This window comes from Galleria mellonella, unplaced genomic scaffold, assembly GCF_026898425.1.
Source record: "Galleria mellonella isolate WM207_F2 unplaced genomic scaffold, CSIRO_AGI_GalMel_v1 utg37, whole genome shotgun sequence".
Taxonomy (NCBI): Eukaryota; Metazoa; Arthropoda; class Insecta; order Lepidoptera; family Pyralidae; genus Galleria; species Galleria mellonella.
Genome location: NW_026442087.1, coordinates 3,024,611 through 3,042,501, shown reverse-complemented (window position 1 = coordinate 3,042,501; position 17,891 = coordinate 3,024,611). Strand labels below are relative to the sequence as shown.

General features: G+C 32.1%; 1 protein-coding gene across 1 annotated transcript in view; it reads left to right on the top strand.

The window, feature by feature from the left end:
- Nucleotides 1–17,891, top strand: part of LOC113515656 (protein amalgam-like) — a 97,312-nt gene that overhangs the window by 70,827 nt on the left and 8,594 nt on the right. Inside the window, exons 2-5 of the mRNA XM_026899916.3 lie at nt 2,940–3,037; nt 8,443–8,647; nt 9,358–9,516; nt 11,592–11,720. Of these exons, the coding sequence (XP_026755717.2) occupies nt 2,940–3,037; nt 8,443–8,647; nt 9,358–9,516; nt 11,592–11,720 (591 nt within the window). The remainder of the gene's footprint in view (nt 1–2,939; nt 3,038–8,442; nt 8,648–9,357; nt 9,517–11,591; nt 11,721–17,891) is intronic.

The window sequence follows — 17,891 nt, the reverse complement described above, 5'->3', positions numbered from 1 at the left end:
TAATAAAGCGAAGTGATTTCCGTGACAGAGGCTTAGGGATAGGTATTATAAGGCTTATTGGTTGATAATTTTATTTCGGGACTCGAGCCATCTGAGAAATTTAAGCTTAGCTTTATTAATCTAAAATTTAAATTTTGACTTCGAACTGGCTTTCTATCTAATAACTAATTAAAAAGGATCAGATATAGAAAGAGATTAAACGGGATTGTATTTAGAATATAGTCTAAAGTTGTTTCTAATTTTAATACCGTATTTAAAATAAATGTTTCAGTCTAATTAGGTAGGTTTAAATTAAGTGATTGCCATATGGTAGCGGTACTGAATGGGCCACTCCTTGCTTTCCTGTAGGTGTCGTAAGAGGGGACTAATAGAACTTAGTGATCGAGGAGTCGCCAACAACTTCCCTGTTTTAACGTTACCAAAGCCTAACTGTGATTGCTAACCCGCCTACCACAATATGCCCTATTAGGTCGACCTCCACGTGGTTCCCCCTGGAAACTATCGTGAACAATTCTTGTTGAATTCATCACGATGGGCTAACTGACCTGCTTCATCCTCACCTATCATCCTTCACTGGTGCCGCGCTGGTGTATACCGATAACGCGGGTGGGGTTACCATTCCATTATCACCCATTAAAAAAAAACTCGCCTGCCAAGCGTGGCTACGACTATTAGCAACATCAAATGTAAATTAAAACAATACTTCTTGCATGATATTTAATACAAATTAAATAGTTTTAATGTATTTATAAATGGTTTCTGAATGCTAATGTAACATAATTTCTGTAACTCTGTATTTTGTGATAAAAAAATAAATAAAAAAAATCTACTAGCAAAATCTCCAATAGTAAAAGGCTACTGTTCAGCAATCTATTTATTTATTTAAGGAACACCAACAGCATATTGCATTATAACATATAGGTATAACAAACATTAAATATAATACAATATTAATGCACGTGCCTACTATAGGTATTCACAGCATTCACTTTAACATAGTTATACAGCGCAAGAAAATTAAGTAAATAATAAAAATAAACATGTAACCTAAGTTGTGAGCAATATCAGTAAATAGTAGCAGTAGTCAATTAACGGCTATTATTGATGATGATTCTTTTATACTACAAAGGTGTCAACCAAGCATACAGCCAGTCTGAAGGTAAACGGTCACTGTAGCCTACGGACGCCTACAACGCGAGGGGTGTCACGTGCGCGTTACCGTCCTTAATACAAGTACCCTTTTTGAAGAGCCCCATACTGTTGTCTCTAGGGAAAACCTTGACAGGGAGGTCATTCTACAACCTGAGCGTTAGTGGGAGAAAATTTCTCTGAAACCGCATTGTACTCATACGTGACCATTCTAGCTCTAGCGTGTGAGATAAATTCCCAGTCGATGGCGAGCGGATAATATTAAGTGAAAGAATTCTAGATTTTTTCGACTCTCCCAATTTTTTGTTTCGTGTAAGCGTGATAAAAAATAATATTTGGTTAGTAACTAAGTAAGTATTATGTTTCAATCTTGTCATGATTGAAGCAACAAACTGAAGTAAAAAACAAAAACAATACACCTAATATGATGTCGGGTATATACCTAACATTTGCATTATATTTTATTCTTTTTATATATTCTCTCTTTGTTTTTGAAATAGCGTTTAAATAATTATAATTTTAATAATACTTTGAATCATTTGGATACCTAAAAAAAAAACATAAAAAATAAACAAATTTAACCAGATTAAGTAGACAAAGTAGGTTAAATCTTGTTATTATTATAAACGTATATCGTACAATAGCGCTGACATATATAAAGAAATTTTTTAAAATAAAAAAGAAATATTCTGATTTGAAATTGAGTCAAAATCTATGGTGGGTAGACTAATTGACTCCATGAATGATAAAATTCAAATAAAGAAACGTAAGAATTTTTTGAAATTTATATCTTATCCCGTCCCGGCTTTGCACGAGTGGACATTTTTATAACATTTTAAGTGATTATTGTGACATAACGATAATAGTTGGACATATAGTAACGGGAAGTTTTATATAGTTATTGATATTTTCTTCAATATTGTAGAACATACTTTTGTTCTATCACCAATAGTTTCCGCAGCGCACGCGACGAAAGATATTTTATAGCATTTTTTACACCATGAGTTACGTTACTGAAGTTTAAGTAAGGATCCCTAATCTTTTCTAGAAATAAATATAGCCTATGTTACTCAGGGTGAATGTAGCTTTCTAATGGTGAAAGAATTTTTGAAAACGGCAAAGTAAGTAGTTTTTGAGTTTATTCATTACAAACATACACAAAAAATACAAATCTTTCATCTTTATAATATTAGTGTAGATATTCAAGTACAATATTCAAGTTATTTGATGAAGTTGGAGAATTTGAGGATTTAATTCTTATACTATTATTACTCCTCTCATCATCATCATATCAGCCTTTGACTGTCCACTGCTGAACATTGACCTCCTCCTGGGGGGGTTTTGACAGTAGTTACCAGGCTTGGCAGAGTTTGAGAACTGCAGTTAGGCTTTGGAAATGTTTTAGGAGGGATGCTGCTGCCCATCCCTCACCTCCTCTTAATTGCTCCTTACGATACCCATGGGAAAAAAAAAGGAATGGCCTATTCTATGCTGAAACCACAGAGGAAATTATTTCCTTTACTGTTATAAATTATTACACTATTATTTATTTATTTAATGTTTATAATATAATAAAACTTGACGTCGAAAATACATTTAGAAATAATATTTTAATCAAAGAAATATTCCAGAGATTATATTAAAATATTACGTTTCATAAGTCACGTTGTCTAAATATTCTACGAGCTTTGAAGTTAACCTTCGTCTTTATTTGAGGGACAAGTCAGTTTATTTCGAGTTTATCTCTGCACTGTGACCTTTTTATAACAATATTTCGTGTGTTGTTACAGATTTGCCCCGGTTTGTGGGTCCGGGCTCGAACGTTACCGTTGCCTTAGGCAGGGATGCGGCGATCACATGTCGAGTCGACAATTTACAGACTTTTAAGGTAATTCTCATATACTATATATATATATATATATATATATATATATTAATTAAATACTAAAATTCAAAATCAACAACTAATAAATCGTATAACGCATTGAAAATGTAAATCTAGAACCTTTTCTATTAAAGTTGGTTAAAAATAGATAAATTAACTTAATTGTTAACAAAACCCTTTCAAATCCATTAAACCTTTAACCCACTATGAATCTAAAATTCAGACCGATCTAGTTAGATGGAAGTGGAGTTTTAGACTAGCGGCTAGTGAATAATTAGTTAAATAAGTTTCAGCTATCTAGCTCTGTTGACATATCGGCAAATTAGTTTCATGAAGTTTCATGAAGTTTCTCATGTGACTGTCTCTTGTTTGTTTTATAAATAGGTATTCTTAGTTCTACTCCAGTTTGGGCATGTGTAAAGAATGTCTGATGAAAAATTGATGGAACGTGTATACAATACAAAAATGAAACAATACAGACGTCTAGGTAGTTCTAGAATAACATATATAACAGTAATCAGATCAATGCTATCTGATAGACGAGTCAAAACTCTCAAGTACCTGCATATATCCACGAGACAAGATATGAAAATGGATTAGGGACTAGGTGTGTGTAGGAACAAAAGGTTATGGTTTTTTTTATCCAACTTAGAATGGCAAACAAGCTGACGGTCCACCTGATGAAAAGTGGTAATCGTCGCCTACAGACATGAGCAGTACCATGGACATAACAGAGTATACTGTTTCGCCCATGATACCCCCCATGCGTTGCCATTCCTGAGGACTCAGGTGTTATTCCTCTGTACCCAGTAAATTCACGCCATATCCCACCCTTCAAACCGAAACACAGCCATGCATACACAAATGCTTCACGGTTGAAACACGAATGGGGCAGAGGTACCCAAGCAATCGACTTTTGTACAAAGTCGATTGCTGTTCAATTCTCTTCGCATTTCTCATGCCACGTGGTACAAATTGGTTATTATAATGAGTAAACACATAAGAACAGAGAGAGAAACATCCACTTTTGACGACAGTTAAAATCACATATTGTTATTTATTTTTATTTAATATGAATAAAATGTAATAACACATATGAGCTATTCATCTTCAAAAAATTCATTTAACCTATAGTACGTTTTATTTATTGGGTATTTTGTTTTAACAAATTTACAAATTTGTTTATGACTTTCTAAGTTTTTTTATTTCATTAGGTATTTTGTTATATATTTGGATTGTCATTAATTTGGCACCAGATTTTACTAGTGTTGTTTTGTATGGATACTTAATTTTATTTTTATATCTATTGTTCAAAATTAACCTTTTTATATACATTGACAATTGTATTTTTTTATAAAAAAGAAAATTTATAAACAATTGAAATAGAAAAAAATATACATACAATATGTATTGTACATCAAGTCAACAGACGGCAATTTTATTTACAATTAATATAATATAAATAATAAATAATACCTATATACAACAAGAACCAGCATATTTTACAAACATCTATTATTTAGTTTTTTTTTTTTTACATTTTACACAATAATTTGTATGCAAGTTTTATGTAGGAGGATGCAGGTATTGTAAGTACTCTACAGCAATCTGAAATGATCAGATAAAATATGTGTTTTTATGACTCAAAATATCAGTTGTGTGTAAAATTCATACAAAATTTACACACAACTGATTTTATAGTTCATCACAAGTGATAGAGATAGAAAATGAAGTATTTACTTTTTGTAGACATAATAGAATCAGAAATCACAAAAGTCACAAGTCAAAATCAAGTAAAATAATAAAAAATTTGGCTGGGATTCGATTCACTGGTATGAAACTCTTGGGAGTCAAACATTGTAATGATTAGACTGTTTCGAGGTAGTCGAAATGAACCACTAAAATAAATAAACTTTCAACTACCTGCTTCAACCTTTCCTGGATCTCATTATAATTCATAACAAATCAATACTTGTACTGTAACTATTGAATATTAATATAATTTTGGCGATTTCTATAAATCCAGCCTAAATTTAAATAAAAATAAAAATATTTTATTCGATTAAAAACCTATCGAAGTGATAATAGTAGTCCGAATTTATTATTAGATATCTCATTGATACATATAAATAATAATAAAAAATGGCACTGAAAACTGATTTTTTTTGTCTTTTTTCTTATCTTTTTTCAAACATACCACTATCTAGTATAGTATTATATTATCTGTGCCACTATTAAAATTATATGAATAGTTTTTTTAATTCTATGGTGAGAATGAAGAAGCGAAAGAGGTTTGACTCGTTCCATTGTTTCTGCCTACCCTAATGGAAGACAGGCGTGACAGATATGTATGTATGTATTATATTATCTGTGCCACTATTAAAATTATATGTAGTTTTTTTAATTCTATGGTGAGGATTTGACTCCACTCTTACTCTGTTTCGTTGAGTTTTAAGTGTAATTGCATAAAATTATCTCATATGTATCCAATTCTGTTCAAATCTGTTCTGTGTTAAGCCTATTCGAGTTACAAATGTTATTACAAACTTTTCCTTTTGTGATGTTAGTGAAATCATTATTCAATAAATAAAGTTAGTAAGTATATACTTCAGATATTTTTGAGCAATAACAACAAACAAAAGAATTCAATAAATTTGTAATAAAATGTAAAGAGTAAAATATACAGACACACAAACGCGCACGCATGCACGCACTCATGCACACACACACGCAGGCACATACGCACGCATGCAATAACACACGCATGGACGCACGCACGCAAGCACAAACTCACACACACTACTTCGCACGAGTATACAGATTTTCGAAAGTCAATACACATAATAAAGGAAGTTTCATCTAATTTAACTGATCGGTTATTTTATAGCATCTTATACGTGATTATTTAGATTGATATAACTTTCTTATTTATGAACTTATTGAAATAAAACAAACAATTAATGTTAATTGGAGGAAATCGCAATGCATTAGTGGAAACGGTATTCAAATTGGTTAAGCCATTTCTGAGATTAGCATGCACAAACGTACAAATAAACAGACATACAGCCAACGGACATACAGTAATACAGACATAGAGACAAACAGACAGACAAAAATTCTAAAAATCATTATTTTCGGTTCTAATGCATTCATAAAGCCCCTCTATAATAGTTTTTTTCTTATATATTTTCCATGTACAGACAGCGACCAGTTACGATTTTATTACATGTATCGATTGTAGGAGCCAATATAATTTGCTCGATAAATCGAGCCTCGACTCAGTAATTTAATACAAACACAGCGTCCGTTAACATTTGCGACAACTTAGCTGCCGCTGACTAAGTCTGGCTAATTAATTTTATCGACACTGTAATAGAGCCTATCAATATCCATATTGATGTTGGTCACTTTAATCCATTTTTCAATAAACGACCGTCGTTCAAACGTAGTGGTGTCATATGCAATGTTGTTAAAATTAATACACTGCAAAATGATTCATATGCTGGCTAACATAAAAAAAAAAGTAGATTAGGTCATTGTTATTTATTGTCAATACTTATAATAAATCTGTACAGAGGTCAATTCTGTACATGGAATATAATTCCAAAGTAACTATCAGGGGGTGATTAGTCGATACTGATGCCAAAAATGCAATCAGTGAAATTTTTGTCTGTCTGTATGTATGTTCGTTATAGAAACAAAAACTACTCGACGGATTTTCACGAAACTTGGTACAATTATTATTCATACTCCTCGGCAGGTTATAGTATACTATTCATCACGCTACGATCAATAGGAGCAGAGCAGTAAAGATAAATGTGTCTATTACATCAAAACCACTGAACCGTGAGGAAGGACATGGGCTACTTATTTTACGAAAGATGAAGGAAACGCGAACGAAGTCACTGGCAACAGCTAGTTTATAATAATTAAATTGTTATAAATGTTATTTATAACAATTTAATTGAATAATTTAATGATTTATATTTGGTACAAATTGATATTGTTAAAATTTTGTGTAACTTAAACCTTTATTAAAGAATTTATTATTATTAATAATAATAATTTATTTAATACTAAACAATAACTACACTCATGATAAAAGTAATCTTGACGAATGATTTACTTTTATTTTAAAACAAACAGAATCTGTATATATATATATATATATATATATATATATATATATATATATATATATATATATATATATATATATATATATATATATATATATATATATATATATGTTATTTTTAAATTACTCTTTTAACTTAATATTGTTCAGCACTTTGCACCTTCAATAACATTTTCTCTTATTCCTGTCTACTGTTGACTGGTAGATAACGCCATATGGTGTTAAGTTCGCCATTTACACTTTCAATGTGTATTAAAGTTTCATAAATAAATAAATGTATTAGATATTTAATAGATATACCTATAAGATTCAAAACATTTTAAATTACGTTTTAGCAAGTAGATTTTATTTCGAAAGAAGCAGGATTATGCTCAGCACAGAAAAATGGTACAAAACAAATACGCGACCAACTCGAGAGGAAATTCATAAATACACAAATATACTTAGTCTATACGAGAATAAATCGATCCAAGATTTTTGTTTTTTTGGCCATTAAAGCATTTTTGTGTTGAACAAATTTTAGACATTTCTGAATGCTGCTGCTCTTTCTTAGAAGTTCGATTTAAAAGAACTCTTAAATCAATAGAACTGGGTTTATTAATTTCAATTTGAAACTTTTAGAATAAGCATTATGAATCAAAATTCTCACAAATATTTTCTTTACAATGTAAACAAATTCAGTTGCTTTCAATTAAGAGCAATCACAACAAGGAGAACGGCAAATTACTTTGTTTAATTGTGTTTCCTTGAAATTTATAATATGTATATATTATAGAGAGAGTTCAATTAGAGTATCCATTGGAGCGCCTATTGTATGTTTGGATTTAATTTGGTACCTAATATGATGTTACAGCAAATATTTAGCAAAATACATTTTATAATGTTGATACTTAATTATCATCTTGCCTCTTAAAATGTAAACCATCTGTAATATTGGAGAAATTACTTTTCCGAGAAATATCACATTTTAATGTTATTTTAACCTTATTAATTTATTTGGATTTCTAGAAGATTAAGATCGAGAAAATTCCAATAACATTTCATGAGTTTAAAATTAGTTCCACATGGGGATCGCTAAAAATTTGCTATACGTATATATATGTTTATGTTGCAATATTAAAAAATTGCTAATAATTCAAGTCAATTACTCGATTGATTTTTAAGTAAAATTTCTTGATTTCAAATTCCAGGGCAATATCTAATTTTTCAGAAAGACAAGAGAGTCAAAGTAAATGTAATATTTTGTAAATCTTAATCTACCTTCGATCAGGTGGCGTGGCTTCGAGTCGACACTCAGACAATCCTGACAATAGCGGGCCACGTTATCACGAAGAATCATCGCATCAGCGTGAGCCACGGCGACGGCGCGTGGACCCTGGGCCTGAGGGATGTGGGACCATCAGACGGTGGACGGTACATGTGCCAGGTCAACACTGAGCCGATGATGAGCCAAACGCACCAGCTGCAGGTTGTCGGTCAGCAGACGAATATATTCTTATTAACAAATCAACTAGTGCGCTAAGATCACATTCGTGTAAAATTAGTTAGTAAAGTTATCTTTCGAACATAGAACTTTTCAATTTCTCATATGGAAATCAAAATCCGTTTGTTACTTCACATTTACGAGCAAAGAATAATAATCATAAGATTATCTATCTCAGGAACGAACAGCAAATTGCTTAATTTAGATTAGACTGACCAAGTATTTTGCCTATTTTATTTATTTCTGTCGCAGAGTAACGAAGTCTTTGATATCTGCAATAAAACGTCGGTGTCCTCATCAATTGCAAAACCATGCATTTTGACATGATTATGCATATTGGTGTTATGAGTGATATAGTGTTCTTTATGATGTTCATTATGTGATACTGTACTCACAGTAGCGTAATTTATCTATTCAAATTACATTGACCTCCTTTATGTGTACTACTTATTACGATCTTATGCTAATTTCTTCTAATGTTTCTCCATTGTTATTTTTCTTGTATATTCTTTGCTTCTCTCTTTACCAATAATCCTTAGTCTATTAATCGTCTTTCACTATGGCCATTTAATATGCCACGTTAATATTAAGACTTGCTTCTCAAAATTGGCTACTGGAATTGTTAATTTTTCCTACACTTTCTCAAGAAACCTTTCAAGTTTAATTCAAGTTCTTTTCTTCAATTTTATATTCTTCACACAGTACCACCAGATATTGACGATGAGGTGAGCAGTAGTGAAGTATTAGTGAAAGAAGGTGAAAATGCTGCACTCAGATGTGTTGCATCTGGAACTCCACCACCAAACATAGCTTGGAGAAGAGAGGACTCCAGGCACTTCAAGATTGATAACCGGACTTTAGGTATGTATAATTTTTTACCTACTTTATTTACTTATATAAGCTTTGGTAAATTGAGGTAAACAGGTTCTTCTCGGGGAAAAGTTATGAATCTAGCTCTTCTCTTACATTTATATTGTTTTTTATTATGTCATAGGTTTAAGGTGATTAAGTACATTTTTATACTTTTACTAGCAGTATCCTTTTATGGTTTTTATCTGATTTTTATGTCTATTTCTTGTTTTATTGTAGATATTAGTTTCTTCTTTTTCTTTTTTTTTTTTTTCCTTATAACTTCAATGCAAAATAAAAAAAAAAAACAATTTGGTTCATGTAAAAAAAATTATGGAATATTACGAGTATGTTCGATTTAAAAAAATAAAACAATATTTTTATTTTTGTGTTTTATAATTATGAAATTCCATAAACAAAATTACACACAAATAAACTTTTAAATTAAAACAAAGCCCCGAAACGTTGTCACGGACGTATTCTGTAAACACCAGTTAAAACTGCGCTGAACAGAAATGGTCACAAACGGCTTGCACAATATACAGTGTACAATGCCAAACTTTTCTGAGACCACAAATTGAATATAAGCTCTCTTATTTGCATGAGGCTTAAATGAACTTAGTTTGGAAATTGCGTCGTATGTCGCTTTTGATTCCCACAATAACTATTGTTGTACTTTTAAAAGAAAACTGGCTATTTTTATATCTTATTTAATTTTTAATTCGCCTTTATTTTTATATATTTATATGTCTCGCGATATGTTCTAAGTCTATTTTAGGCATTATTTTATATAGTTATTTTAAAATAATTACTCGTCCATTTTAATTTTGACCTTCAATGTTGCTATATTTTGTGGATTAAAGTAAATTTGTACTTATCTTCGTGTTGTCAAATTTAAATTTGTTTACCCGTATTTAGATATTAAACAACAGTTCAAATCTAAATGTTCTTAGAAAATAATCTACAATAATATTAGTCAATATGAGAACAGGAGTTGCACTGAAGTGACCCTTTATTTAAAACTAAATTCAACTTTGCAAGTCATATTCGATCTCATGATTGTAATATATGAGTTAGTTGGGATCGCCTTTGTCGGATACGACAGAGGCTATTATCTGTTATATATCGGGATAGGCACGGAGAACTAAGGCCCTCTATCCCATATCTCCAACGTTATTCACTTACATAACTCCTATCATACATGCATAATGGTTCGAAGAGTTTTCTATAATACTAGTAATATTATCAAATATATGTTTGTTTGTAAAACGTATCTCCTGTAGAATACCAGAAACGTTGACAAGACATAAATCTCACACACTCGTAGATGGTAGACTTAAACCCATAAAGGGATCTTTTCCAGTCAACCTTTGATAAATAATGGAATCAATATCGAAGACAAGGGTGAATGCTGTACTACATACATACATACATATAAATCACTTGTTCCTATCAGTACAGAATGATATATCGTCATGGGGTACTTTTACAATTTACTGTTGCACGGAAGAATTTTATCGTCAAGATAAAATGGGAAAGTGTGGATCAAGTTATATGCAATTGAATGGAGAGAGGTCTTTAAATTTGCGTATACATTTTCATTTCTCAATAAAATTGTGATATTTTGTGCTGTATAGGTGTCCATTTTATATATAATTCTCTTGTTAGATAACGTTTTGAATAGAATAAGGTATGATTCAATTTCAATTGAATTTAAACCTATGCCACTTCTATTCATCACTTCCATTAAAGAGGAATTTAGAGATATTAAAAACAGAGATGGCCATAAGCCATTTATAAAAGTAGTTGAAGAAGGAGAAGTATTAATCTGATGTAAAGGTAATTGAAAATTATATATTGATACTCATTTTATGGAAGCCCTAAAGACTATGGTTATTAGTATAATATTAAAATGTCTGTGTTATGGTATAGGGTCCTTCAAAGAGGGCGTAATAATATTGGCAACACGTATACCATTCTTCTAATTGCAAATATCCATAAGCTACGGTAATTGTTTGCCAAACGGCCTGTATGCTTAGTGATATAAAAAGTTAAGTGTAATAGTTTAATAGTTACTTATTTTACAGTGTCTAAATGGACTGGTCCATGGTTGAATCTAACTGCTGTAGAGAGAACATCCTCAGGTGCATATTTGTGTATAGCAACGAATGGTGTACCACCATCAGTCAGCAAGAGGATTCAGATCAATGTAATGTGTAAGTATATACAACATATTTAATGATTTGCACGTGTATTTAGAAATATATTTTAATACTTTCTTCCACGCATGACCAGCAGTAGTATTTTCGAATCGATACAACATCGTAACTTTTTTTTTTATACAACTTAGAATGGCAAACAAGCTGACAGCCCACCTGGTTGAAAGTGGTAACCATCGCCTATAGACATGAGCAGCTTTTTAAAAGGCCGGGAGTATACTTGCAGTGCCTCTGGTGTTGTGAGTGATCATGGGCGACGGTAGTCACTTACCATCAAGTAAGCTGCATGCTCGTTTGCCTTCTGTATTAAAAAATTGAAACACATGATTTAAAACTAAAATATGTTGGAAATAATAAGCTCAGTTTTGATGAATAATAAAAATGTATGTATTATGTGAACTTTAGAAGAGAATAGCAAACTGTCATAAATTATTATATTGTTATATTTTTGTATTTTATATTTTGATTATAGAACATTAATAAAAACGACTATAGAGTTTTTACAACATATCCTCCCGTAATCAAAATATATATATAACAAAAATATTACTTAACAAAAAATACTGGTACAAAAATAACAAGACAAAAGGTTACCCAATGCCCATATTCGTCATACATCGTAAATGCTTAACATGACCTAAAGGTTTTGTCAAAACATCCGCTGGTAGTGAATCAGTGGGCATATACCTTAATTCTATAATTTTGTCATTTACTTTTTCTCTAATAAAATGAAACTTTACGTCTATATGTTTGGTTCTATTGTGATGGACTGGATTCAACGCAAGTTTCTGGGCACTCTGACTATCAGAAAAAATGACAACACTTAGAGTTTTACCTGTTATTTCTGCCACAAAACGTTTTAAGAAACAACCTTCCTTAGCAGCTGCTGATAGCGCCATGTATTCGGATTCCGCAGAGGACAATGCGACTGTAGGCTGTTTTCTTGATTCCCAAGAAATAGGGCCTTTTGCAAGTTCGAAGTAAAATCCTGTATATGAGCGACGACTAACAGGACAGTTTGCGAAGTCAGCATCTGAGTAACCACGCAGTATAGAGGAGTCTTCATTCTTTCTGTACGAAATACCAACATGCTTAGTTGCACTTAAATATCGAAGACATCGCTTAGCAGCATTCCAATGTGATTGATCATTGTTAGAGTTAAATTGGCTTAAGTAACTCACTGCGTAAGCTATATCAGGCCTTGTATTTACTGCCAAATACATAAGGCAGCCAATTAATGCCTGATAGGAACAGTTAGACTCACCTGTACTAGGTTCCAGTTTCTTTTGAGCAAGGGGTGTTGAAACCGATTTACAGTTTTCCATTTCAAACCTTTTTAACAAACTTTCAATATACGTACTTTGACATATTTTAATAATATTCTCTCGGCAAGATATATTTATGCCTATGAAATAATTAATAATACCAAGATCTTTAAGTGAAAAATAATTTTCCAACTCACATTTGAAGTTGTCAAATGTTACTTCATTTTTATACATAATTAAAAGATCATCAACATATATGGCTATAACCAAGGAGTCTGTATTCGAAATATTTTTAGTAAACACGCAAGGTTCTGATGGTGTTTGAGTGAATCCAATAGTTGACAAAGTTTGTTTTAACTTTATATTCCAAGCTCTCGGAGCTTGTTTCAAACCATATAAGGCCTTTTTCAATAAGCATACCTTATTTTCATCTTCCTTTCTCTGGACAAACCCTTCTGGCTGATCCATATAGACTTCTTCTTCCAAATCACCATATAAAAAGGCAGTATCTACATCCATATGACGTATTTTGTATCCTTCCTGTACTGCTAGTGCTAACAGCGTTCGCAACGATGAGGAGCGTACAACGGGAGAAAAAGTCGCATAATAGTCTACACCTTCTATTTGTGTAAAACCTTTAGCTACTAAACGAGCTTTATACTTGACTATATTTCCTTCAGCATCTCTTTTTAATTTGTAAACCCACTTAGATGGAATACAAGATTTAAAGCTTGGTTTTTCCACCAATACCCAAGTTTTCCTCTTTAATAAAGCATCATACTCATTATTCATCGCAGTGATCCAGTCATTTTTATCATCTCTTGTAATGGCATCATGATAAGTCAAAGGATCACCGCACAGCGGATCATCGCTTAGAGTATTATAAGAAAAATAGTTTGGAGGTTTACGTATTCTTTCAGGGTATCTTCTTCCATATCTATCGTCATTGGAGTTACTTGAAAGACCCGATGACGGAGATAAAGAATTAATTATGCGTACCTCTTCAGTACTAACAGAATTGTCAACTTGTTCCTCAATTGCTGTATCACCACCTCCGCCAATTGAAGGAGAAGATAATGAAGCTTCTTCTGAGGATGAGGTCTTTGAAAATAAGTAACTTGTATCACAGTTTACATCGTCTGCCTTTTCAATTGTTAGTCCTGTAAATTTATCTTCAAAAAAGGTTACATCTCTTGATTTTACTAACTTTCTAGGTGTTTTCGCACTTCGGAAGTAGTAACTTCTAGGATCATCTGAATATCCTATAAAAATATGTTCAGTTGCTTTTACATCTAGCTTAGTTCTTTGGCAAGAAGGAACATGAACTAAAGCTCTGCATCCGAAGACTTTAAGATGAGATAAGTTTGGTTTAAATCCGTACCATATCTCAAAAGGAGTTTTCTTATTAAGAGCACGATGTGGCGACCTATTTTTTAAATATACACTAGTCGCTACAGTATCTTGCCAATAAGCTTTCGCAAGTGAACAATGAGACAACATGCAACGGGCTTTCTCCATAATGCTACGATTGCATCGTTCACTCACTCCATTTTGCTGAGGGCTATAGGGCACCGTAGTTTGGTGCTTGATACCATTTGAAGCCAAATAATCAGCAAATTCATTGTTGACGTACTCAGATCCATTATCAGATCGCACTATTTTTATTTTTGAGCCAGTTTCACGTTCAACAAGAGATTTGAAAATAGAAAACTTTGATTTGACTTCTGTCTTAGAAGACATAAAATAAATAAATATAAACCTGGTAAAATCATCTATAAAAGTAATAAAGTATTTATTACCTTGAAAAGAGGTTGTTTGAAATGGTCCACATAAATCTGTGTGAATTAATTCTAGAACTGACGTAGCTTTCTTACTTTTCAACCGTTTAAAAGGTTTTCTTGCTTGCTTACCCTCCACGCATGGTATGCATGGTTCCTTGTCAACCTCCTTGTACTCCACTCCAACTGCTAGACCTTTTCTAAGTAGATCCATACCTATGCGACAGAGATGTCCTAATCTCTTATGCCAAATTTTAAAGTTTGAGAGTTCAGAGTGCACATTATAGGCTGAAACATTTTGTGGCAAGTTAATCGAACAATCTAAATTATACATTCCACCACTAAAAGAACCGTGCAAAATAGGGTTATTAGCAAAAGATACATCACAAGATTTATAAAAGTTACAACCATTTTTATCAAAAACAACAGAAAAATCTTTTTCGACAACTTTCTTTACGGAAAGTAAATTACATTTTAAACTAGGAACATAAATAACATTACTTATTTTTGATACTACAGAGTTGGTATTAATTGATACCTCACCAATACCCACAGCTGGCAATTTTTGTCCGTTTGCTACAGTTATGCTTCCACTATCTATAGAACGATAATTTTTTAGCCATTCACCGTGTGAAGTCATATGTCCCGATGCTCCAGAGTCGATTATCCATTTATCGGAGTTCTGGTTATTTAGGGATGACATAGCCACTTCAGACAAGCAATCTGTTGTATCTTCTACGTTTTGTTCAATTTTCGACATATTTACCTTTTTTACCTTTTTAATAGGGCAATTAGGGCTCTTATGTCCAGGTTTTCTACATTTAAAACATATAATAGGTTTCTTCGTCTTCGCTTTTAATTGTGAAGTACGAAACGCTGCAACATCATCATTTTGAGCCATCTTTGACATTTCACTCAATAACTTCGTCTTAACCATTTCTGATGTTACTTCGAGGTTTGAATGTTCTAGAGCCATTACCAGTGGATCATAACGAGATGTTAGTCCACCTAATAAAATCGCAGCAAGAGAGCTATCTTCAATTGTTTTGCCAATATCTGCCAAATTCTGGGCAGTTGTCATGACTGCATTAATGTACGACTCAATATCGGTAAAATCTGATAGGGAGTACCTGTACAGCTGTCGCTCCAATGACAACTTCCGACCAAGACTTTGGTCTTCATATGCCTTTTGTAATGCATACCATGCCTCTTTCGCTGACGTTGCTGTCCTCACATGCGTCATTGCCGCACCATCCACAGAAAGACAAATTTTTGACAATGCTTTCTGGTCATTACGTGCTTTTACATGGGAAGGTGTATCGTCAGACGATTCATAACCATCTATTGTATTCCACAACTCTTCGTGCACCAACAGCATTCTCATTTTGAATTTCCATGCTGTATAATCTTCACGTTTCACCAACATTTTTATACAATTCAAATTCATCCCAGCCATTATGAATGAGTAGAATTATCTTTTAAATAAATTCCTTACCTCGTGCTGATAACGAATGTTGGAAATAATAAGCTCAGTTTTGATGAATAATAAAAATGTATGTATTATGTGAACTTTAGAAGAGAATAGCAAACTGTCATAAATTATTATATTGTTATATTTTTGTATTTTATATTTTGATTATAGAACATTAATAAAAACGACTATAGAGTTTTTACAACAAAATATTAATATTAAAATACGAAAGTTTGTAACGACGGATGGGTGGATAGATGTTTGTTAGTCTTTCATGCAAAAACTACTAAACAGATTTCTACTAAACGAACCACTAAACGTTTTGAACTGTTTGTACCATTAAGATCGTCATACAAATTATTATTCTTCTTGAAAAGTTCTTGTATGTTTATAATACTAGCTATGTCCCACAACTTTTCCCACGTAAACCAATAGAAGTGAATTTACAGGGTACAGAGGAATAACACCTGAGTCCTCAGGAATGGCAACGCATGGGGGGTATCATGGGCGAAACAGTATACTCTGTTATGTCCAAGGTACTACTCATGTCTATAGATGACGGTTACCACTTTACATCAGGTGGACCGTCAGCTTGTTTGCCATTCTAAGTTGTATAAAAAAAATTACTTATGAATGTTGTGTTGGTTGATAAACTTTAACCGCTCGTATCTAATAACAAAACCTTTTAAAGGCATTTGATTAAAGCAAGATTATTCGTTTATTCCTCATTTTATCGCGAGAATTTTATGTCACGTAAAAAGCAATATTATGGTCATAAAATAAAAAAAAAATCACAACAAAAATTCCGTTGATTTTTTTATGGAAAAAAGTTTTACATAAAATTGCATTCATTCCAGTATAACTGTTTCAACAAAGAAAATCAAGGATATTAAAAGTAATAATTTAATATTAAATCTTATTACATATATATTTTATTTTAAAAGATGGCCAATATGTGTTAATTGAGCAACTTGGCTCTTAAGCATAAAATGCATCGCCAATGCTTCAGTTGCCAAATAGGTCAATGATGTTAAGTGTAACCGAAGAAGCAATATTACAACACAGCTATGAATATTTGATAGTCATGTATTTGACACATTTATATGAAGTTAATAGTTAAAAGTTATTTCAATATAATTGAAATACATCGCTTCATGAAATCGCTTCTTGAACTTACTCAAAAATAAAGAACTTAAAGCGTTCTCTTTTTGAATCTCTAAATATAATTAAAGTTTAAAAAAAAAAGTATGTTTATTTAATGATTCCTAAGTGATAAGGCTGCCCATTTTTGGCTCTTTAACAGTTACATAAAAACCAACAAGGTGTACATATTTTTATGTAGATAACTGTATCTTTCTTTGATAGTAACAATAAAAAGATTTTATTTTTACCAGAGGGAGACTTTATACAAAAGTCGTTTGCTTGGGCACCCCTGTCCTATTCGTGTTTCTACCGTAAAGCAGTTGTGTTTGCATGGCTGTGTTTCGGTTTGAAGAGTGGGATATGGCAGTGAATTTATAGGGTACAGATGAACAATAACTGAGTCCTCAGGAATGGCAACGCATGGAGGTTATTATGGGCGAATGGTACTGCTCATGTTGGCTTGTTTGTTTCAAGTTATATAAAAAAAATATTTCCTATATTTTTACAATAT